This window comes from Thalassophryne amazonica, chromosome 16 (assembly GCF_902500255.1).
Source record: "Thalassophryne amazonica chromosome 16, fThaAma1.1, whole genome shotgun sequence".
NCBI classification, from domain to species: domain Eukaryota; kingdom Metazoa; phylum Chordata; class Actinopteri; order Batrachoidiformes; family Batrachoididae; genus Thalassophryne; species Thalassophryne amazonica.
In genome coordinates this window covers 63,909,719-63,932,893 of record NC_047118.1, presented here as the reverse complement: position 1 = coordinate 63,932,893, position 23,175 = coordinate 63,909,719, and the positions used below count along the sequence as shown (strand labels likewise).

The 23,175-nt window shown below is 39.5% G+C and overlaps 1 protein-coding gene and 1 long non-coding RNA gene across 3 annotated transcripts in view; both read left to right on the top strand.

Moving 5' to 3' along the window:
- The window catches only part of LOC117527672 (serine/threonine-protein kinase/endoribonuclease IRE1-like), an 81,949-nt gene extending 71,977 nt beyond the window's left edge, over positions 1 to 9,972 (top strand). For both annotated transcript variants that reach the window (XM_034190117.1, XM_034190116.1), the window contains exons 19-22: positions 688 to 815; positions 6,256 to 6,379; positions 8,565 to 8,632; positions 8,727 to 9,972. In XM_034190117.1, coding sequence (XP_034046008.1) covers positions 688 to 815; positions 6,256 to 6,379; positions 8,565 to 8,632; positions 8,727 to 9,251 — 845 coding nt within the window. In that variant the 3' untranslated portion in view covers positions 9,252 to 9,972. The remainder of the gene's footprint in view (positions 1 to 687; positions 816 to 6,255; positions 6,380 to 8,564; positions 8,633 to 8,726) is intronic.
- Positions 9,973 to 13,182: 3,210 nt separating this feature from the next.
- LOC117527400 lies at positions 13,183 to 15,782 on the top strand. Its single transcript, XR_004565521.1, has 3 exons — positions 13,183 to 14,450; positions 14,685 to 14,772; positions 15,161 to 15,782. It is a non-coding gene; the product is annotated as an uncharacterized LOC117527400 (long non-coding RNA).
- The last annotated feature ends 7,393 nt before the right edge of the window (positions 15,783 to 23,175 follow it).

Here is a 23,175-nt window from a genome sequence, read left to right as displayed (position 1 = left end):
CCCACATCCGCCAAACAACCGCAATAACCGTGTAACATTCCTGTATGAGTCGGCCGCCATCCGAACACGTCCATGATCATCCACAGAGGCACACATGTCCGCAGCCAGGATTTTTGAGCGGCTCAAAAATCCTGCTGCGGATGAGATCTGCATCACTGCCTGAACACATACTGAAGACATACGCAGGACATACACAACCAACGCGCCGCATATCCCCAGTCATCCGCTGATATCCGCAACCGATGGGTTGGCGCGGCTTGGCGGCGGACCGGGACAGCGTGCAAAACGGATATGACGCGTGCCCAGCACGGCCACATCACGGTCGCAAATGGTATGTCGCGCATGCAGACAGAGTGGGCACGGATGAAGCGAGTGCATCACCGCCGCTGTGCCCCTCATGGGGGCGCCTCCGCGGTCGCCTTCACTTCTGTTCCCTGTTATATCCGCTTTTCTTCCTCATGTATTCGCTGATCCACCCCGGGACATTTGTCATTTCCGCCCACCTTTGTTGCGGATGCTCAGCTTTTGTCTCCTCATTTCATGCGCAAATCCTCCTAAACACCAGTGGGACAGGGCCCTAAAATGGGGTGGTGTGGATAGTAGGTGTCACAGTTTGGAACACCTAGGGAAGGCCGTGTAATTTAATAACAAATGTTCTAAAAGGTTTGCTTGTGTTTATTCTTTCAGGGGACATTGTAGCCAGAGATTTAGTGGACCAGATGCTGAGCATGGAGCCGTGTAAGAGGCCTTCAGCTGAGTGCGTTCTCAAACATCCGTTTTTCTGGAGCCTAGAGAAAGAGCTGCGTTTCTTCCAGGTGATTTTGGTGGCGGGGGGGGAGCATCCCTGAAAATCTACTTTTCAAAATGCAGTAACAACAGCTATTGCCTCTTTTTATATATACAGTAAAACTTGCATTCATTGGATTTCGGTAGACCAGCGAATGTTGTCTGTTGCAATCAAAACCGGTATATGTATAAAATGGACAAAATCCGTTATACGTATAAAACAATTATCGACCTCCAATCCAAATGACACGGTATGCACAATTTTCTCCATGAATTGTGGGTCATTTGAGTGTCTTTTTCTGACTCCTTGTTAAAAAGTTGGTCATATTTGCAGACTTTTCTGCCAAACATATTTGATCTATGATCAAAATGTAATATTTTAAACTATTAATATAGGACAGGAGAGGAAAGAGTGAAAACGTAAAAGTGACAAATCACAGTCCTCTGTGGTCTCCAATTTAGCAGGTGCAGAGGTTTGCAGCGATGCAGAGGGCTCTGATCTAAAGTAGTTTGGTTCATCACACCCAGGGATATCTGTGTGAAACTTAACACCATATTACAGGTCAGGCAACAAGCAACATTTTGTTAATAGTCACCAGCTTTGAATTACGCCCTGCCTACTTTCCTTGAATCGGCGCGTGTCAGTGCTGAACCTCATTTCGTACCTCTGTTACTGGGCACGTCCAGACTGCTCTGTCCAGTACATGTGAGGGGTTTTTAATGTAAATACATTACAATGGGTTGGGACATTTTGTCCCATGTGAGCAAAAATCTGTTATACAAAATCCATTGTATAAGGTGTTTATTATATGGAAAACCATACAAAAACATTGGGTCTTTTGCTTTTGTCCAGTGAGTGCGAATATCCAGTTTATACGATGACGGTTTTACTGTATACGTTTTCCTTTTTTGGTGAAAGTGTATTTAAAGCCCATAGCAGGGTGTAATGTAGAGTACCACAAATGCAGTGAACCAGAAGCTGCTTAGAAGTCGCAGAAATTTGTCTTGACCCCTTACTTTCACGCCTTGTTTCTACATACCTCTGCACTGTAAAACTCAATAAGTTAGTTGAACTCAAACCATTTGAGGAAACTGATTGCCTTAAACCATTTGAGTTTGCCAACTTAAATAAAATAATTTTCAAAAATTTAATTGTTAAAGTTTTAGTAACTTAACAATTTATAGTTAATTAAACTTATGTAAATCTAGTTATTTTCAATAAAAAGTGACAAATTTCTGACTAAAAAATTATCATATTTTGGGATAAAATTTTTTATGCATTCTTTGGTTTACTTGTTGACAATAATCTGCTTTATTAAAAAACAGCAACAACAAAAAACAATGAAAAATGCTAAATGGCAGCCTATGAACAGAACTTGCAGTTTTTCATAATGGTATAAATGTAGCGGCTACACTCTGCGTTGTGTTGTTATGACTCCGCCCAGTCACTCCCCTCGGAACGCGAACTCACGATCTCTGGCATGGAAGTCGGACTCTCTAACAGAAGGGCTAAAACCCAGAGCTCTGGCCTTGTGACCAGAGAATTCTTTGCGCTGTTGAGAGTGAGGCTTACTAACTACCTATGCACAGCGACACCTGCTGGCCTCCGTTACATAAACTCAGTGGTGGGCACAGTTCCGATAATCCAGTAACCGATAATTATCGAAGATAATGTTTTCATTATCTTTTCAGATAACTTTGAAAACCATTATCAGACTAATTATCTTCCGATAAATTTTTGTCCGATAATTTTTTAGACCGTTAGTGTGGTAAACAAAGCTGAACAGCTACAAACACTTATAAAATTTAAAATCAGTTGAGCACCTACAAGTACCTGTTAAATGTTTTGTAGCAGATATGTAGTTCTACACTCTGCAAACAGAGGAGAGCTGCTTCCAGTAGAAACCGCTCCATCCTCTGCAGGCAAAGGAAAACTGGTCACCAAAAAAAAAAAAAAAAAATCATTTCTTTTAACCCCATACTGATACGATGGCAATATCACCCAAGTCATCCAGAGGCATACATTTTTAACTTATGGTTCAAATTTTAACTAAACTAATTTCGGACAGGTTATTTAATTTAATTGATTGATGTTTTATAAAGTGAAAATATCAGATATATGTTTTAGTTTTAAAGTAATGCGCTAATTTTTAAGGGTTTAGTGTCGACATGCTGTGTCCAGGTGCATTATCAATCAATCAATCAATTTTATTTATATAGCGCCAAATCACAACAAACAGTTGCCCCAAGGCGCTTTATATTGTAAGGCAAGGCCATACAATAATTACGTAAAAACCCCAACGGTCAAAACGACCCCCCTGTTGTGCAAGCACTTGGTACAGTGGGAAGGAAAAACTCCCTTTTAACAGGAAGAAACCTCCAGCAGAACCAGGCTCAGGGAGGGGCAGTCATCTGCTGGGACTGGTTGGGGCTGAGGGAGAGAACCAGGAAAAAGACATGCTGTGGAGGGGAGCAGAGATCAATCACTAATGATTAAATGCAGAGTGGTGCATACAGAGCAAAAAGAGAAAGAAACACTCAGTGCATCATGGGAACCCCTCAGCAGTCTAAGTCTATAGCAGCATAACTAAGGGATGGTTCAGGGTCACCTGATCCAGCCCTAACTATAAGCTTAGCAAAAAGGAAAGTTTTAAGCCTAATCTTAAAAGTAGAGAGGGTGTCTGTCTCCCTGATCTGAATTAGGAGCTGGTTCCACAGGAGAGGAGCCTGAAAGCTGAAGGCTCTGCCTCCCATTCTACTCTTACAAACCCCTAGGAACTACAAGTAAGCCTGCAGTCTGAGAGCAAAGCGCTCTATTGGGGTGATATGGTACTATGAGGTCCCTAAGATAGATGGGACCTGATATTCAAACCTTATAAGTAAGAAGAAGAATTTTAAATTCTGTTCTAGAATTAACAGGAAGCCAATGAAGAGAGGCCAATATGGGTGAGATATGCTCTCTCCTTCTAGTCCCCGTTAGTACTCTAGCTGCAGCATTTTGAATTAACTGAAGGCTTTTCAGGGAACTTTTAGGACAACCTGATAATAATGAATTACAGTAGTCCAGCCTAGAGGAAATAAATGCATGAATTAGTTTTTCAGCATCACTCTGAGACAAGACCTTTCTAATTTTAGAGATATTGCGTAAATGCAAAAAAGCAGTCCTACATATTTGCTTAATATGCGCTTTGAATGACATATCCTGATCAAAAATGACTCCAAGATTTCTCACAGTATTACTAGAGGTCAGGGTAATGCCATCCAGAGTAAGGATCTGGTTAGACACCATGTTTCTAAGATTTGTGGGGCCAAGTACAATAACTTCAGTTTTATCTGAGTTTAAAAGCAGGAAATTAGAGGTCATCCATGTCTTTATGTCTGTAAGACAATCCTGCAGTTTAGCTAATGGTGTGTGTCCTCTGGCTTCATGGATAGATAAAGCTGGGTATCATCTGCGTAACAATGAAAATTTAAGCAATGCCGTCTAATAATACTGCCTAAGGGAAGCATGTATAAAGTGAATAAAATTGGTCCTAGCACAGAACCTTGTGGAACTCCATAATTAACCTTAGTCTGTGAAGACGATTCCCCATTTACATGAACAAATTGTAATCTATTAGATAAATATGACTCAAACCACCACAGTGCAGTGCCTTTAATACCTATGGCATGCTCTAATCTCTGTAATAAAATTTTATGGTCAACAGTATCAAAAGCAGCACTGAGGTCTAACAGAACAAGCACAGAGATGAGTCCACTGTCTGAGGCCATAAGAAGATCATTTGTAACCTTCACTAATGCTGTTTCTGTACTATGATGAATTCTAAAACCTGACTGAAACTCTTCAAATAGACCATATGGGTAGGATAGGGTAATCTCAGTAGGTTCACTACATAAGAAATGCATTTGAGACACCCTGATCAGGCTCCACGGGCAACAGCATTAAACTCTAGTGCCTAAAACTCTTGTGAATATATTCTCTGGGTTTATAGATGTTGTTATTGTGTTTACATTTATTAAATTCCACGCATCTTAAACGCAGCAACACAGATTATGTGGAATTTTGTTTTGGCAAGTTTTCAAGGTCTCTACTGCCATCTACTGGCCAGTAGTGTTCATGGCAGTATTCGCCCTGAAGCTGGGCTATTTTCAATCACTGTACTCAGTTCCAGCTCCAAAGTGTACCACAGAACCGCACGGTGTAAAAGTTCAGAGAACACGATTTACAGTAGTGTTCAGAATAATAGTAGTGCTATGTGACTAAAAGATTAATCCAGGTTTGAGTATATTTTTTATTGTTACATGGAAAACAAGGTACCAGTAGATTCAGTAGATTCTCACAAATTCAACAAGACCAAGCATTCATGATATGCACACTCTTAAGGCTATGAAATTGGGCTATTAGTAAAAAAAAGTAGAAAAGGGGGTGTTCACAATAATAGTAGCATCTGCTGTTGACGCTACAAACTCAAAACTATTATGTTCAAACTGCTTTTTTAGCAATCCTGTGAATCTCTGAACTAGTATTTAGTTGTATGACCACAGTTTTTCATGATTTCTTCACATCTGCAAGGCATTCATTTTGTTGGTTTGGAACCAAGATTTTGCTCGTGTACTAATGTGCTTGGGGTCATTGTCTTGTTGAAACACCCATTTCAAGGGCATGTCCTCTTCAGCATAAGGCAACATGACCTCTTCTAGTATTTTGACATATCCAAAGTGATCCATGATACCTGGTATGCGATATATAGGCCCAACACCATAGTAGGAGAAACATGCCCATATCATGATGCTTGCACCACTATGCTTCACTGTCTTCACTGTGAACTGTGGCTTGAATTCAGAGTTTGGGGGTCATCTCACAAACTGTCTGCGGCCCTTGGACCCAAAAAGAACAATTTTACTCTCATCAGTCCACAAAATATTCCTCCATTTCTCTTTAGGTCACCTGTTTGTTCCACAAAATTGACGAACTCACTGACTGAATGCCACACTACTATTATTGTGAACACCCCGTTTTCTACTTTTTTTTTTACTAATAGCCCAATTTCATAGCCTTAAGAGTGTGCATATCATGAATGCTTGGTCTTGTTGGATTTGTGAGAATCTACTGAATCTAGTGGTACCTTGTTTCCCATGTAACAATAAGAAATATACTCAAAACCTGTATTAGTCACATAGCACTACTATTACTCTGAACACTACTGTATGTTTTATAGCTATGCTAAATAAAAGTGAAAGTTCCTTAACCAATAATCTAAAGCAACTAGATGGTGAAAAACAGATAAAATTAGCATGTTGGCTGCTGTGATCTCTTTAAATAAATGCATGTCTTTGATTTTGAACAATAGATATATTAGACATTACCTTAACTTTCTCCCTTTCAGTTTTAACTAACACGATAATGTAAAATAACTGAGACTGCAGACGTCTGGTGCATGCAGTGAGGTCTTCTGTGGCTTATTGCAGGATGTGAGTGACAGAATAGAAAAGGAACTGTTAGACGGATCAGTTGTGAGGCAGCTGGAGAGAGGAGGTAGAGCTGTTGTCAAGTGCGACTGGAGAAAACACATCACAGTGCCATTGCAGACAGGTATGATGCCGGATCTTTGCACACACACAGTCAGACTCTGGAACAAAGTACTTTTTCTGATCAGTTCTCATGTTGTTGTAAAATTCACAGGTGATCCAGTTCTGTTTTTGACCCCAACTTTGTTCACTGGTTATGTTCACCAAGGATCTAATAATCATTAGTCCAGGAGCCAATAATCAATTTTGACCTGATTGGTACCACTGAAGGTGACCAAACGACACTTAGAATCCAGCCTCAGTGTACCATGACCTACACAAAAATGTATGATAACCATCACAGGGTGGTAGCTGTAGCCACCTAGGGGTCAATGAAGAATTACACAGAGGTCAAAATGTAAAAATGCTTCAGTCATGTTGAAAACTATATCGCATTATTTGTCTGATCATAGCGATTCCAAAAAGGTATTGTTTGGACTATCTGTGCTGGAATGTTCTGGAGTTAAGGGGTAAAAACAGTAAGAATGGCAACACGGATCAGTTTCAGTTTGTACAGGGGTCAAAAGTTAAAGTTGCTCCAATTTCAGTAGAAAAATGATGCACACGACCCCGAGCAAAAACGGGAGCAGCCGAATGGACAACAACAACATTTGTTGAAATAAAAGGATTAATAAATGGAATAGTTTTGAATGTGTTGAATGTTTGGTCTCCAAAGTAAAGGTCAAACAAGGTTGATGTCCATTGGATTCGATGACTTGAGACCTATTTTACCCTGTAATGTGATAACTAAGCAAAGGTGTCAAATCCAGCTTCAGAAAGTAAAAACCCTCCCATGTGTGGCTTCTACCTGTGCACCTAAAACAGGTGATCTCAATAATTAGCTCATCCACCTGCCTGAAGAGCTGAACTAATTACAATCAGCTGGTTTATTGGGAAGATGGAACAAATATGTGGCTGGACTTTTACTTTCTGAAGCTGGATTTGACACCTCTGTAACTAAGCATGACAAATGATGCAAACTATTCCTTATTAGAACCCTATTAACCCAAACAATAATTTGCATCATTTTTTACTGAAATTGGAGCAACTTTAACTTTTGACCCCTGTACAAACTGAAACTGACCTTTTGTCACCATTTTTGCTGTTTTTACCCCATAACTCCATAACATTCGGTCACAGATAGTCCAAACTATACCTTTTTAGAATAGCTTTGATCAGACAAATAATGTGATATAGTTTTCAACATGATTGGAGCATTTTTACATTTTGACCTCTGTGTAATTCTTCATTGACTTGTAGCTGGTTACAGCTCCCACCCAGTGATGGTTATCATACATTTTTGTGTAGGCTATGGTACACTGAGGCTGGATTCTAAGTGTCGTTTGGTCACCTTCAGTGGTACTGAAAACCTGCTTTGCCCATGGACTAGATTGGCGTATATTTCTGTTAGCAGGATTTCGTCAAAACGTCTGTACAGATTTTGACAAAATTTTCACCACAGATAGATATTAGGCCATAAAAGACTTCATTAAATTTTGGAGGTGATCTGGATTCTGGATCATGATCTTGCTTTATGTGGGCTTTGAAAGATTACGTCAAAACGGAACAGATTTTCACCACACATTGGTGTTTGGCCTGGGAAGACATCATTGAATTTTGGAGGTGATCTGGATCCAGATTCTGGATCAGGATTTCACTTTGTAGATTTTAAGGATTATGTCAAAAGTACTGCTCTGATTTTTATGAAATTTTCACCACAGATAGATAGTAGGCCATGGAAGACTCCATTGAATTTTGGAGGTGAACTGGATACAAATCCTTTCTCACGATTTGTTGGGAGTGATCCAGATCACTATGCAGATTCTGCAGCAGAAAGGTACAACATCACGTTGTAAAACCAAGATCAGGAAGACACTATTTTTTTTTTTTCAGCTTGTGAATTAAATATCAGATTGCAACAACTCAATCAGTCAGACCATTCTGGATCAGTATTCAATTATTGCATTGTGTTGTGGCATCCAGATCCAGGTAAAGCCCAGGTCACCATGTGAATCACATATCTTTTATTTTGAGTCCTTGTCAACTCTTGGTGGATGTCAGAAATCTCTGATTGTTCTTGGTTATTTTGTTTTTAAACTGCACTGATTAAATGTTGGCACTTTATTGATAGGTTTGCTTTTAAAAAATGTTATAAAATGTTTGGTTCTTGTTTTGATGGATGGATGGCATTTGGTGTCTTTGTTCGGCAGATCTCCGTAAATTTCGCTCCTATAAAGGAGGCTCAGTAAGAGACCTGCTTCGTGCAATGAGAAACAAGGTAAGAATTTGTCCTGGTAACTGTGACAGTGAGTTATTTAAATGTTTGGTTTTGTTCTTCATTGTCAGACTTAGAGCTTTGCTTTGCTCAACAGAAACATCATTACCGAGAGCTGCCTGCTGAGGTCCAGGAGACGCTGGGCTCCATCCCTGATGACTTTGTCTCCTATTTCACATCCCGTTTCCCCCACTTGCTGATGCACACCTACCGAGCCATGCGGTCTTGTGCGGCAGAGCGGCCATTCCTGCCATATTACTCTACTGCAGAGCGGCTTGTACAATCACAAATCCAGGACATGGAAGAACAAAAGGAGACGCACAGTCAACATTTACAAACACTCACACCATCACCTTCCTCACATACACAGTTACTGTTGTCTGCAGAACCTTCACAGCAGCTGCAGGTCTCCGATACCATATGGACTGAATCGGAGGCTCCTCCTGCACCAGAAGAACCTACAGCTTCAAATTTACAAGTTCAGACAGTACCAGAACTATCCACACAGACTGAGAACCATGCCTCAGAATCTGCTTCCATTCCACTGACACAGACAGGATCCAGTCAGTCTGACGTGCACACAGTGTCAGACTCTGCTACATCACACGGTGAGCCACTGTGAACTGAACCAGGGTCCAGTGGAGCCAATGCACGCAGAAGTATAGAGGGACACTGAATGAGTGCTGCCCTCTGGTGGTGACCAGTTTGCAGTGCCTGGAACCTCCTGCAAGGTGGAGCAGCTGCACCCCAAAATAAGTGCCTTCTGCCCAGTATGTATTAAGTAATCCCCAACAGAACCGTTCATGGGTCTGCTGCCTTCACTTTGAAGAAGTGTGTTAAACCAACAGTGTTTTGTTGGATGCTTTCATGTAGCAAAGACAATCTATTTTATTTTACATGTTCAAAAATCCATTTGTTGTGCAGAAACGTGTCTGGATGTTGTTGAACGGTCGTGCAGTGTTGCATTTCTCAGTGAGCCTGCTCACTGCACAGATATGTATATTTTTCTAGAGATTGGATCATTAATGATAAATGGTTTAATTCTACCAATGTGCCTTTAAAAAAAAATAGCACTTTGCTTTCAGGCATTGTTAAAGTGCATTACCCTAAATGTGCTTTATTTTAGATAATGCTGCTAAACTGCTTCTTCTCTCAAGACTTACCGTGCTGACTGAGCAAACGGTTCCAAAGGGTGTTCAGAAACTTTAATTTTGTGATTATTTTGCTCAGCTGTGAGTTTAGAGGTCAGGCTGCAGAACGTTTAATGTTGTAGATAAATTTTTCAAGGGGATGAGAATGAAGTTATTGACGTGCACATAAAATTCTAGTTTTTTTTTATACTAAAGTTGTGCTTGTTCATTGACACATGAGCATTTGGGTTCATTGGTATTCATCCAGTTGTCTTAAAAGATGATTCATACAGTCTGGATCATTTCAGACTGACATTTATTACAAGATTTTTTTTTTTTTAAGTCACTGCAACAAAGCTTGTTGAACAACCAGTCCGACCTTTTAGTTAAAGGGTTTCCTCCCTTTTCAGACTTAACCGCTTTAGAGAACAAGTCTGAAGCTGCAAGTCTTGACATCAGAGTTTATTTCTATTTTTACATGCAATCATTGGTTTGGCCACAGCTTACAGTAGTTTTTCATTTTTCCAGTACATTTTCCCCCCAAGTTATGTTGTTAAACTTAAATAAAATTTTAATTTCTACAAATCCATCAAGCGTACCTGCAGAACAAATGTCAATTCACAACACTTCACAATTCTTTTATGCTGATATCATGAAAATGTAGTTTTATATGAAACATTTTTGTAATTTGTTATTTTATAGTAGTCTTAAATAGGAGAACTGGTCCAGGGAACAACTTTCCCAGCAATTACTTTGATATTCAAATTATATTGCCTATCAGGAAATTGCAGTGCTCTTTGTACTAATGTGGTCCAACAACAGCCGTAATAGCTGTACTTTATACCTAAGTGTACTTACAGTGCATCCAGAAGGAATTCACAGCGCTTCACTGTTTCTACATTTTATGTTGCAGCCTTATTCCAAAATGGAGTAAATTCATTTTCCCCCCTCAAAATTCTACTCACAGCACCCCATAATGACAACATGAAAGTTTTTTTTTTTGAAAATGTATTTAAACAACAACAAAGCTAAGAAAGCATATGTACATAGGTATTCACACCCTTTGCGCAATACTTTGTTGATGCACCTTTGGTGGCAATTACAGCCTCAAGTCTTCTTGAATATGATGCCACAAGCTTGGCACACCTGTCTTTGGGCAGTTTTGCCCATTCCTCTTTGCAGCACCTCTCAAGTGCCATCAGGTTGGATGGGGAGTGTCAGTGCACAGCCATTTTCAGATTTCTCCAGAGATGTTCATTTGGATTCAGGTCTGGGCTCTGACTGGACCACTCAGTGACATTCACAGAGTTGTCCTGAAGCCACTCCTTTGATATCTTGGCTATGTGCTTTGGGTCATTGTCCTGTTGAAAGATAAACCTAGTCTGAGGTCAAGAGCGCTCTGGAGCAGGTTTTCATCCAGGATGTCTCTGTACATTGCTGCATTCATCTTTCACTCAATCCTGACTAGTTTCCCAGTTCCTGCTGTTGAAAAACATCCCCACAACATGATGCTGCCACCACCATGCTTCACTGTAGGGATGGTGCCTGTGTCCTCCAAACATGACACCTGGCATTCACAACAAAGAGTTCAATCTTTATCTGATCAGTCCAGAGAATTTTGTTTCTTATGGTGTGAGAGTCCATCAGGTGCCTTTTGGCAAACTCCAGGTGGGCTGCCATGTGCCTTTTACTAAGGAGTGGCTTCTGTCTGGCCACTCTACCATACAGGCCTGATTGGTGGATTGCTGCAGAGATGGTTGTTCTTCTGGAAGGTTCTCTTCTCTTCCACAGAGGAATGCTGGAGCTCTGACAGAGTGACCATTGGGTTCTTGGTCACCTCCCTGAATAAGGCCCTTCTTCCCTGATCACTTACTTTAGACGGGCGGCCACCTCTAGGAAGAATCCTGGTGGATCCGAACTTCTTCCATTTATGGATGATGGCGGCCACTGTGCTCCCTGGGAATTTCAAAGCTGCAGAAATATTTCTGTTCCCTTCCTCAGATTTGTGCCTCGACAATCCTGTCTCGGAGATCGACAGACAATTCCTTTGACTTCATGCTTGATTTGTGCTCTATCATGCACTGTCAACTGTGGGAACTTGTATGTAGACAGGTGTATGTCTTTCCAAATCATGTCCAATCAACTGAATTCGCTCCAGGTGGACTCCAATTAAGCTGTAGAAACATCTCAAGGATGATCAGTGGAAACAGGATGCACCTGACCTCAATTTTGAGCTTCATGGCAAAGGCTGTGAATACTTACGTGCATGGGTGATCCTTTAACTACGGGCACTATTGGCCTTGTAAATGTAATTTCCACCACACCATTGCCTTACAATATAAAGCGCCTTGGGGCAACTGTTTGTTGTGATTTGGCGCTATATACATGTGCTCTGATGTCACTGTTTATCTCCATAGAAACTACCCAAACAATCTTTCATAGAAACTGTTTAAAGGGACATTAGTGTTGTGGTGGAAATTACGGCAATAGTGTGGGACAACTACATTTTGTTTAAAAAAATCACAACAGTTGTATGACATTGAATACTCCAATTATGTTTTGATTATTTTACTGATATTTTATTCAGAGATATTTTAAAACATTAGAAAAATGTTTCTTTACCATTCATTTTATCATTGAAGATCAAAAGTCTGGGTGTGGGACAAGCACAAAACGGCAATATTTGCATATAATGATGCTGAAAAAAGGTGAAAAAGTCATCATAGACTACTAGAACAACTTTCTTAACACACTTTCATTGCAAAGATAACTATAAAAGTGTGAAATTTCCCCCTTTTTTCTGTCTTTCATACAATATGATCAAAGGACATAAGTGCCCGTAGTCTAAGAATCACCCACATGTGATTTCTTAGTGTTTTTTTTTTTAACAAATTTGCAAAAATCTCAAAACTTTTTTCACATTGTCATTATGGGGTAGTGTGTGTAGAATTTTGAGGAAAAAAATTTCATCCATTTTGGAATAAGGCTGTGACATAAACTCTGTAAAAAGTGTGTAGCACTGAATACTTTGTGTATTTATGTTACTCTCAACTATCTCCACTACTGCTCAAAACGTATTTCTATTTGAGATTTTAGTTGCGAAAATGGGCAGTGATAGCAACAGTTGGATTTTTCCTAAGTTGCTCATTTTAATGCTGAGACACGGTGGCATTCGACGTTTGATTTGGCACGAGTTTCTGTGACACGGGGTGGCTTCCTGCTGTTTCCATTGCGTTTCTCCAAAAACGAAACCTCAAGAAAGCGGCTCGTGTCGCCGCAGATGATTGGAGCAGCGGGGAGGGGCGGGGCAGCTCTCCAGAAACTAAACCAACTGACTGTGTCCGATCCCGCTCTGTGTCCTAAAATACTGAGCAGGTAGGTAAGTAACGCGCCATCTTTTTCATTTTCTCTTTTAACATGTGTGCTTATATTATATTATAAGCGAGTGCAGAATATAAATTAATATTTGTGTTGTCGCTCTTACGTTTTTCTGCTGACTCACTGGATCTCCAGTCGACAAACGGAATCCTATTCGGTGACGGAAATGCGTAAGCTCGTTAAGAATACGAGTAAATCTAGTAGTCATTCTACAAAACGTCTTTACCATATAAACTAGAATTATATAGGTCAATATCAGGTTAATATTTACTGTTGTTTCAGTAAGGTTTTGGAGATTTGATACTTCCGGCCCCCTCGTTCAGCGCCTGCTGTAGGTATTCTGTATTAGGTATTCTGGGGGCGACAGCAACTCGTTTGCCATCTCGCTCGTTTCGTGTTAAAATTATATGCTGCATCTGTATCACCTATCGTTACAGACACGGAATATCTTTCCATCCATTTCCAGCAAAAACAGTAAGGAGGAATGCTTGGATTTAGTGACAGAACCTGGACAAATCTCCCTGGATCACAGGAAAGAGCCATTATGTGGGGTTCACGTTAGCGGCAGACTGACCCAGGCTGACTCCAAATACAGTCATTTGCCTAGTTCTGGATCACGTTTTTGAAAGTCCCACTATCCGGTTGTTAAGACGTGACGCAACGCATCATGTGATTTTCAACTTCCGGCTCCAAACAAAAAAGGCGCGCTGCTGCGGTTACATGGACCAAAAGTAATCTGATTGAACAATCAGATTGAACAATCAGATCAAAATCACGCCATGTAAACAGCTCCATCTGATTAGAATAGCCCAATCCAATCGAAATTATGATCGGGTTAGAGGAGGTGGTGTAACCCTGTTTTAACCCGATCGCGTTCCATGTAAACGGCACATCGGATTGTCCGCCTGTGTGAAGCCTTATTGCGCATGTCTGTTACGTCACATCACCACGTGACGCTTCCTGCTCTATGTTCCCGGAAATAATACAGCTGGACTTACAAGATCCGACACTCGTCAACTTTTTTAAATAATTTAAAATAAGTGGAAAAGCTTGACGGACGTAAGTTGGCAGCATAGACTTGTTGTGTCCCGAGTCAGCAGGTCAGTAGAGCAAATTAAAAACCGCTGGGAAGCAACGAGCGCTTTGTACAAGCAGCTAAAAACGAGCAGAAGCGGCGTGGCTCCAACCAGCTTCACTTATTATGTATTAATGGAGTAATAATCGGAGGTCGACTGCTTTCCAAGGAGCACACTGGAGTAGAAGTCGGTTTTCCACCCGAGGAAAGTTCACCGAAGACACCGGAAAGCCTGGAGGTAACTCCTGATAATATCACGCTAACTCAGCATTTCTTTTTTTTTTTTTACTAGATGTACTTTGAGCCAAATGTGTGGCTTTAGTTCAAGTTAATATTGGGGATTCATGTTAAGTTATCCCATAAGCTTATTTGCGGAGTAAAGTGCATGACCACAGTCTGGCATCGAGTTAACCAACACTCTTTATCCTCGTTCACTTTAGTACATCACGTTATTTTCTGCTCTTATATACAGATGATGATGGAAACAGCACGTCGGAGGAGATTGATGACAGCAGCTTAACAACCTGAAGACCACACAGAGGAGGCTCCAGACAAAAAAAGTGAGCTTTTTTAAAGAGTAATATGCTGCAAAATAAGACCCCAGTGAGTTATTGAAATTTCCTGTAGAGCTTGTTGAAAAAAAAAAATGTTCAAGTCATTGCATATTTATTTATTTGCAGTGCTTTATTTTTTAGAAATGGTAATATTACAAAGTTCCAGCAGAATATGACAGTTAATATCCTTTAGACAGTTGAGACACAAACATTTTCATTTCAATTTTGTTTTCCTGTTTTGAGCTTTGTGAAGTCAAAAGCCGTGTGGATAAGTTACAACATATTTGAATATAGAAGCAGGATGATTCTTTGGTATAATACATGACTGAGAGATCCACAAAGAGAAAAACAAACCTTTTTTTCTTTGCTATCTGCAATTATACATTCTTTCTAGATCGAAAGTCATCATCTGGTGATGCCAAGCTCCTGAGTGATCGGTCAGCCCAGCAGAGATCTTTCCTGGACAGTATACAACAGCAGCACGAGAGGAATCTGGAAAGAGAAGAGAGGCTTCGTTCCAGGTTTATGGAAGAAAGTACCCGCTCAACTGAAAGCATTATAGGGCAATTGTTTGATGGTCTTCAGGCTCTCCTTTCTCAATCCTACTCATCAGCTCCACATTTACATGAACAAAATTAGTCTGGGACCTCGCTGAGACAAGCATGTAACAGCCCGAAAATGACCACTCATCCCAAGTGTTACTTCAAATACAGCTGGATTTTCTAAACTGCAGCAGCTGAAGGTTTTCCAAGGTACTTGGTATGCTCAGAATGACCAGTACATGTTTAGAAGGGTCATAGAGTGTAAAATTTCAAATTTTTATATTTTACGAAAAAAACATCAGGTCAAATGACCTACATACAGTCTGGAATTGCCACATATTTAATATCTTAAACTTTCTGTTGTGGATGTTCCCTGATAATCTTTAAAACATTTAAGATCTCTAGATAGTGCTGTCTGCCAAAGATACAAAGTTTTTGTATTTTCACTTTAAATGCATATTCCATTGATAACAGTAGGACTGAAAATAAAAATTAAATATTTGGAAAATGTTCATTTTCTTTGGATGTGTGGTAATACGTTGACCCACTTATTTTAGTCATTTTCTCTTAAAATATCAAAATAGAAATTTTACACTTTTCTTTGACCCTCCCAAAAATGTACTGGTCATTTTCAACATGTTCAACACCTTGGAAAATCTGTAGCTGCTGCTGTTTAGAAAATACATCTGTATTTGAAGTAACACTTGGGATGAAAAAGGGTGTGGGCATTTTGGGCTGTTTGTCTTTGATAGAGATTTTGGCACATATCTCAAGTTGTTCATTGGGGTCATATTAGTCTGGAACAGGTGAGTTAACCTCTCCTAAATGATGTGCAAGCATCTCAGCTTGGTCCTCTACTAAGTCCACTATTTCATCAGCAATCACAGCGAGCCACCTGACCACCCAACCCAAGTTACCACCTGCCAAATCAGAATAATCAAAAAACAGTGGAAACTTTGACTACAGCCCACACAACATGTAGAAATTGAATATAAGAAACTGGCCCTGATGTTTAGTTTCTTCAAATTTTTCCTGGTAGTATGTTATTTTGCTGACAAAGAGCTGCCTTTAGGGTTTGGTTTTATGATCTGACATCACAGTAATGCCAGTTTAAGAAGTAATGCCAAGCTCTGTAAGTGAATAAGTTTTTAGCACTATGTTTTATTTTTAACCAAATTGTTGTGGTGCTGCCAGGTTTTTATTTTATATATGTGTATGGAAGAAAGTTGTATTCACTTTAATAAAAAAAGAGAAAATGTTTGTCAGTTTTTTTTATTATTATTATTTTGTTAATGGAGATGAAATTGAATTTGATTATTCGGAGCAGAGGCGTCATGCACTGTCCCAATCTGTTAACACGCATTCCGATTAATGGCACAAATTGCTGGCGATTCATTAGGAATCATTACACATGGTCATGGATATTGTCTCTCGCTGTGGCGCCCCATTGAGAATAGTCATGTCCTGCCTCAAAACTGTCGTGAATATTGCGAATCGGGCAAATAAGTATTTGATCCACTGTGGGTTTTGCAAGTTTTCCCACCTACAACGAATGGAGAGGTCTGTAATTTTTATCGTAGGTACACTTCAACTGTGAGACAGAATCTAAAAACAAAAACCAAAATTGAGAAAATCACATTGTATGATTTTTTTTTATTATTATTATTAATTTCATTTTATTGCATGAAATAAGTATTTGATCACCTACCAACCAGCAAGAATTCTGGCTCTCACAGGCCTGATCATTCATTTTCATTGTTTTTATTGGGATTTTCTTTTTTTTTTTCTCTCTCTCCATTTAACATAAACAAGAGGGGTCCAATCCAATATAGTCCAAAAAAGGACACCATGTTTTGTAAAACTGGTCTTCATTATCGGGTATTCCAAAGAAAGATCAAAAAAATGTTTTTACGTCAGCCACAGACAGGAGACTTATCACTAACCCATTGCAAAAGAATATTTTTCATTACTGCAAATGTTAAAATATTCAGTCTTTTAACAGTCTTAAACATTCTTTTATCAGTTACTTTTTTAACATATTTGCTTGGCAGCCCCAGAGTCAGTCATAGGGTCCACTGCTATATTGATATTAAATATTTTCTCAATTTCACTGTTAATTTTCAGCCAATATCTTTGAAGCTCATGACAAGACCATAAACGGGGAGTTTCCCACTTCAGTTTTACACTTCAGACACAAAGGGTATAGAATTTGGTTAAAGAGGTGCCTGCAATGAAGAGATATCTGCAGTCTGTAAAATTTAAAATTTTATTGCTCTTGTCACAGTACAAATTGAAATCTTTTTTGCAAAAGACCAAATAGCATCCCATATTTCTTTATCTATAGTCACAGACAGCTCCTTCCACACACCTCTACCCCCTGTGTATCTGTAATATGTAAACCATTCCGTACTCGATAAAATTAACTCAAAAATACTTTCGATTGTTGTCCAAACAGGATTTTCTTCACTGCAGATATTTCAGGGTGATCAATAAGAGTTGTACTATGAATAATCTAATGTCTTATTTGCAAAAATGAAAAAGAAAGTCCTGTTTCAGGAACCTATATTAATTAGTTGTTCAAATGGCAAAAGTTCATCCTCTAAAAACAGATCATTGAGAGATTTGATATTCCTAGTAAGCCATGAATGAAAACAAGAATCTGAAGAGCCTGATGGAAAAGCAGGGTTATTTATTATTGGAGTAAACCTAAAGGTAATATTCGCGCTTCCCTCAAAACGACACACAAGTCGCCAGGCTTTTAAAGCGTTGCATGTTACAGGATTTGTACAATGAACTTTAAGTTCCTTAAACTTATCAAAAAACAATAAGTCCTTAAGTCTGCACTGTGACAATGCCGCCTCAGTAGTCATCCAAATTGAATCTTGACCCTTAACCCAGTCATTTTATAAACCTTAAGTGGGCGCACAATTGGTATATTGTAATATTAAGCAAATTCAAACCCCCCTTCCAACTTGGTAAATGTAGTACTGTCATCTTTAACCTGGGTCTACGCTTGTTCCAAATAAGACCTGAGCCCACCATTTACTCGTATATCTTCAACACCCTTTTGGCGAATAAGACAGGGACCATTTGAATAGGATGAATAGGATACAGCAACCTGGGCAACACATTAATTTTAACCAGGGCTATATGGTCTAACGCAGAGATCGGTAAAGACATCCAACCTTCTAAGTCCTGCTTAATTTTTCAAAAATAAAGGTATGAAGTTAGCTCTATATAATTGATTTCCCAGATACTCAAACCCATTAGGAGACATTAAGGAAAGGGAAGCTCTATAGTTGGTATCATTGAAAGAGAACCAAGGGCATAGCCTCTGGCCAAGTTAATCTTACAACCAGAAAATCTATTAAATCTGTCAATCACATCAATAAGTCCTCATATAGCTGGTTCAGGGTTGGTCAGGAGAATTAAAACATCATCTGCATACAATGTTATTTTGACACAACTGTCTGATCTCTTAATTACGTATTGTAGTTGTCACACTTATAGCCCCAGCAAGTAGCTCTATAGCTAATGGTAAGTTTACACATAAGCAAGACGCGTTACGAATGTCATTTTTCTGTCATTTGTGACACATTCCTGACATTCTTAAAGTGACAACACATCTGAACAGGTTTCTTAATAGTGCGTGTTGGTGCGTGATACTCTTGATATTCGTGGAGCATGTTTTTGGCTGTCAAAAAATCTTCCACGAATGTCACACGCCACCCTCATTTCGCCTTACGTAGTAGAGGTCGCAACTGAGCGTGTTGATCCGTCTTGATGAGTAGTGATCCTTAATAGAACATGGCAACGTTCGTAGTGGTTCCTGTGATGGTTCTTGGAGCCCAAACTCACGCGTTATTACGAAGTGACACGAAACTGTCCAGTTTTGACATGACTTGTAACGCAGCGTCACATTTCACTGCGCGCCACGACGAATAAGTTTTCTGTCACGTGCACACAATTAAACTCGGCTCCACAACATTCAGTCTGATGCAGTATGCCGAAGAGGAACAGTGACGCGAAGTCAGCCACGTGTTATTCCACAGTTCCTGCTGAAGCTCCTCGGGACGCTCCTGCAGGTGTTCCACCTGCTGTTGTAACCGATGAGCGGGAGAACGAGCCTGAGCCAGAGGAACCAGAGGAGCGAGAGGAGACTTACGGCGGAGGAAGAAGCGTGCGCACAATTAAACCCTCCTGCACCGCATTCAGTTTGATTGCTGACACCAAGTCGGCTAAAAGTCGCATTTCAGTTCTCCTCAGCACGCTCCTGCAGGTGTTCCACCTGCTGCATGTGCCTGATGTTTGGGAAAACGCACGAGAGGAGAGCCGTATGAAGCCACACATCTGGCTCTGTCCATCTCCTCCTCCTCCTCTCTGCACCACTCCATGGCATAGAGCCCAACTACGCATGCAGTCACAAAGTTCTTCTGAAAAACTGGAGCGATCTGAATTATTAGCAACAGTTGGATGAATATGGGTGTGTGTGTGTGGAGACAATTCACCTCGTTCACAACGTGACAGAACTTAACCATGCACTGTTACGTGCAACAGCGCGCAACAACGCGGAACACTATTCTTGACCGTGCGTAATGGTTCCTGATAATTCTCCAGCAACATGTGCCATTAATCGTAAAGCATGGTACCAGGTTGCAGCAGTTCCTGAGGGCACCTGATGCCTCTGCCCCGAATCATCACATTCGTGATCAGCGGCCAAGAATGTGTACTTCGTGGCATTTGTGACTTGTCGTTATGTGTAAACGCAGCTTAAAGCAAATAAAAGGGGCGATAAAGGACAACCCTGCATCACACCTCTGTAAGTGTTAAAGTAGTCAGACTGGATTCTGTTAGTCAAAACTGCTACTTGTGCTCTAGTATATATAATTTTAACCCATTTTTCTAAATTGTCCCCATCCCAAATTTACCCAGTGTAGATAATAAGAATGACCACTCAATTCGGTCAAATGCTTTCTCTGCATCGAGGAAAAGCACCAGACCACAAATAGAATTTTTTGTTTAAAAACATGAATGGCGTTCAACAGAGTTCCAGACCTTAATAACACCTGTCTGGTCTTCCTTTACCAATATTGGTACAAGATTCTCCAAACAGAAGACTACGATTTTAGAAAGCATCTATCTACATTTAAAAGGGCTACAGGCCTATAAGATGTGCAAAATTCAGGACACTTCCCTTTTTTCAAAATTAAAATATACTAGCCTCCTTCAGTGTTTTTGGGAATTCACCTACAGCTAAAGAGTGATTGAACATATCCCACAGAGGTTGTACCAGAATATTTTGAAACTGTTAATAAAATTCACAAGAGAAACTATCGGGCCCTGGCGACTTTCCATTTTGTAATGTAATAGCTCTGATCACTTCAGTTTTTGTTACAGGAGCATTAAGGGCAACTTCTGCTATTCTGACAAAGTTGGGAAATTAAATTGAGTAAAAAAGTTATCCACTTGTTCTGAGGAATAAAAATTTTTTTTAATATACAAATTCTTAAAACAGTCATTTATCAGTCTATTTTTGTAAATCTTATGGCCTTCTTTGTCAGATACAGCCACAATAGTATCAGATTCCGCACTCTTCTTAACAAAATAGGACAGACATTTCCCCGCTTTGTCTTCATACTAATAAAACCTCTATCTAGCATACTTAATTTTCTTCTCTGCATCCCTAGTAAGAAGGCAATTTAAAGTAGACCTAAGTGTAGTAATTTCCTGCCACAGTGATGGAGAAAGAATATAGACTTTTTCTTTATCCGTTATCTCACTCTCTCAAAAAAAATTTTCTCCCCTCTTTGACGCTTCTTTGTTGCAGAATATGAAATAATTAGCCCTCTTGCACAAGCCCTACATGTTTCTCAGGCATTGCTGGCCGAGGGAATATTAATTTTCAGAAATACTTTAAATTCTGTAGAAAAGTAAGATATAAGTTTCTCATCTTTAAGAATTGTATTATTAAATCTCCAGTGACAAGACTGATACAATACTAATAATAATAATTAAGATTTAAGTCCATAATCACTCCAGCATCATCAGAAATAATTATACTTTTTATATCACATGATGAAACTAAATGTAAGTCCATTCTTGATAAAAGTAATCAGTTCTGGTTTGACACTTATGCAGTGTAGAAAAAAAGGTGTATGTTTATCCAAAGGGTGTATGCACCTCCAAACATAAGTCAGCCCAACCTCCTCAAATAAAGCAGAAGGTGTATTAGCCTGAAGAGAGGGAGTCATACTACTATGTGGAAATCTATCTATAATCGGATTAAATACTAAATTAAAATCCCCATCAACAATAACAGTAGAATTAGAAAGAAATGGAGCTAAATCCAGAAACAATTTAGTGAGGAAAGTAACTGAATAAGCAGGTGGAGCATACTTGTTCATCATTACGATGTTTCGACCTTGCAGAGTTCCTTTGACTATTACATGGCAACCCTGTGGGTCCTTGACACTTAGATATATTAAAAGGTACACTTTTCTTTATTAGAATTGCTACTCCTTTACTTCTTAATGTAAAATATGAAGCAAAATGCTTGTCCAAATGCACTTTGCTGCAACTTTGAATGCTCTTTATCGTCAAATTGTGCCTCTTGTAGCATAGCAACATCTATACCATCCTTCTTTAAACATGCAAGTATTGTTGTCCACCTAATAGGATTGTGAATACCCCTTACATTCCAGGTACAGAGACACAACTTATTCATAACTAGTATTATCAATTTTATAATGATGGGTCTGGTACGTTGAGTAACGCCTGGCCTCAATGCTGAGTATCGGTTAGCACGATCCAGCTTAAGAAGGCGTACCTACTAAGAAGAGGCAATAAATACAGTGAAAAGAGCAAAGGCCTCAAAATAGAGCCCTGTGGAACGCCACATGACAAAGGGACTACAGAACATTTGAAGCCACCAATATTCACAGAAAGCATCCTGTCTGTCAAATAAGACTGGAACCACTCAAGCACAGTACCACCAATGCCCACCAAATTATGAAGTCGAAATAATAAAATACTGTCATTAACAGTATAGAAAGCAGCAGTTAAATTGAGTAAAACCAAAATAACACAGTTCCCAGCGTCACATGCCAGAAAATGTCATTAAAGACCTAAGTAACACAGACTCTGTGCTATGAAACGGCTTAAAACCTGACGGAAATGCTTCCAAAATCCCATTTTCATTCAAAAGCTGACTTAATTGGCAATAAATATTTTTCTCTGAAACCTTAGATGAAAAAGGCAGATTAGAGATGGGCCTATAATTAGCCAAGACTGTATGATCAATGCTGGGCTTCTTAATCAAAGGCTGGACCACTGCATGTTTAAATTTTGCCAGAAGCACCCCAGAAGACAAACTACGATTCCTGGGAAAGTCCTATAAAAATAATTATTATTAATAATGAATGCGTGATTTCCTGTATATCTATCAAACTGTAGTACAAGTCGCAGGACCTCCCAAACTAAAAAAACTTTTTTGAAACTTTTTTACTACTGAGCAAACATCATTGTTGGACTTTTTTAGGTTCAGTGATTCCACGGCGTGTAGATGTTATGGCGTCAGTGACCCCATGGCCTTGGCGGAGGTTTGCACTCTTGAGTGCTTCAAGTTAAGGAAATAAATTTAATTTATTTTATTTTTCAGTCACGTTATGAATTTACAGCTGGGCTGTTGCTGGAAATGAGACAAAATATTTTAAACTGCAAAAATAAATAAAGTTAATTTATTTAATTTAGGACCACTTTAGGGAAATGGAAATCTTTTTCATTGCTTCTTTATTTAGCAATGCGGCTCTGTTCTGGGAGGGCACCTCCTTGCCTCTTCATGTGCCTTAGCTACAGCAGGGAGACAGAA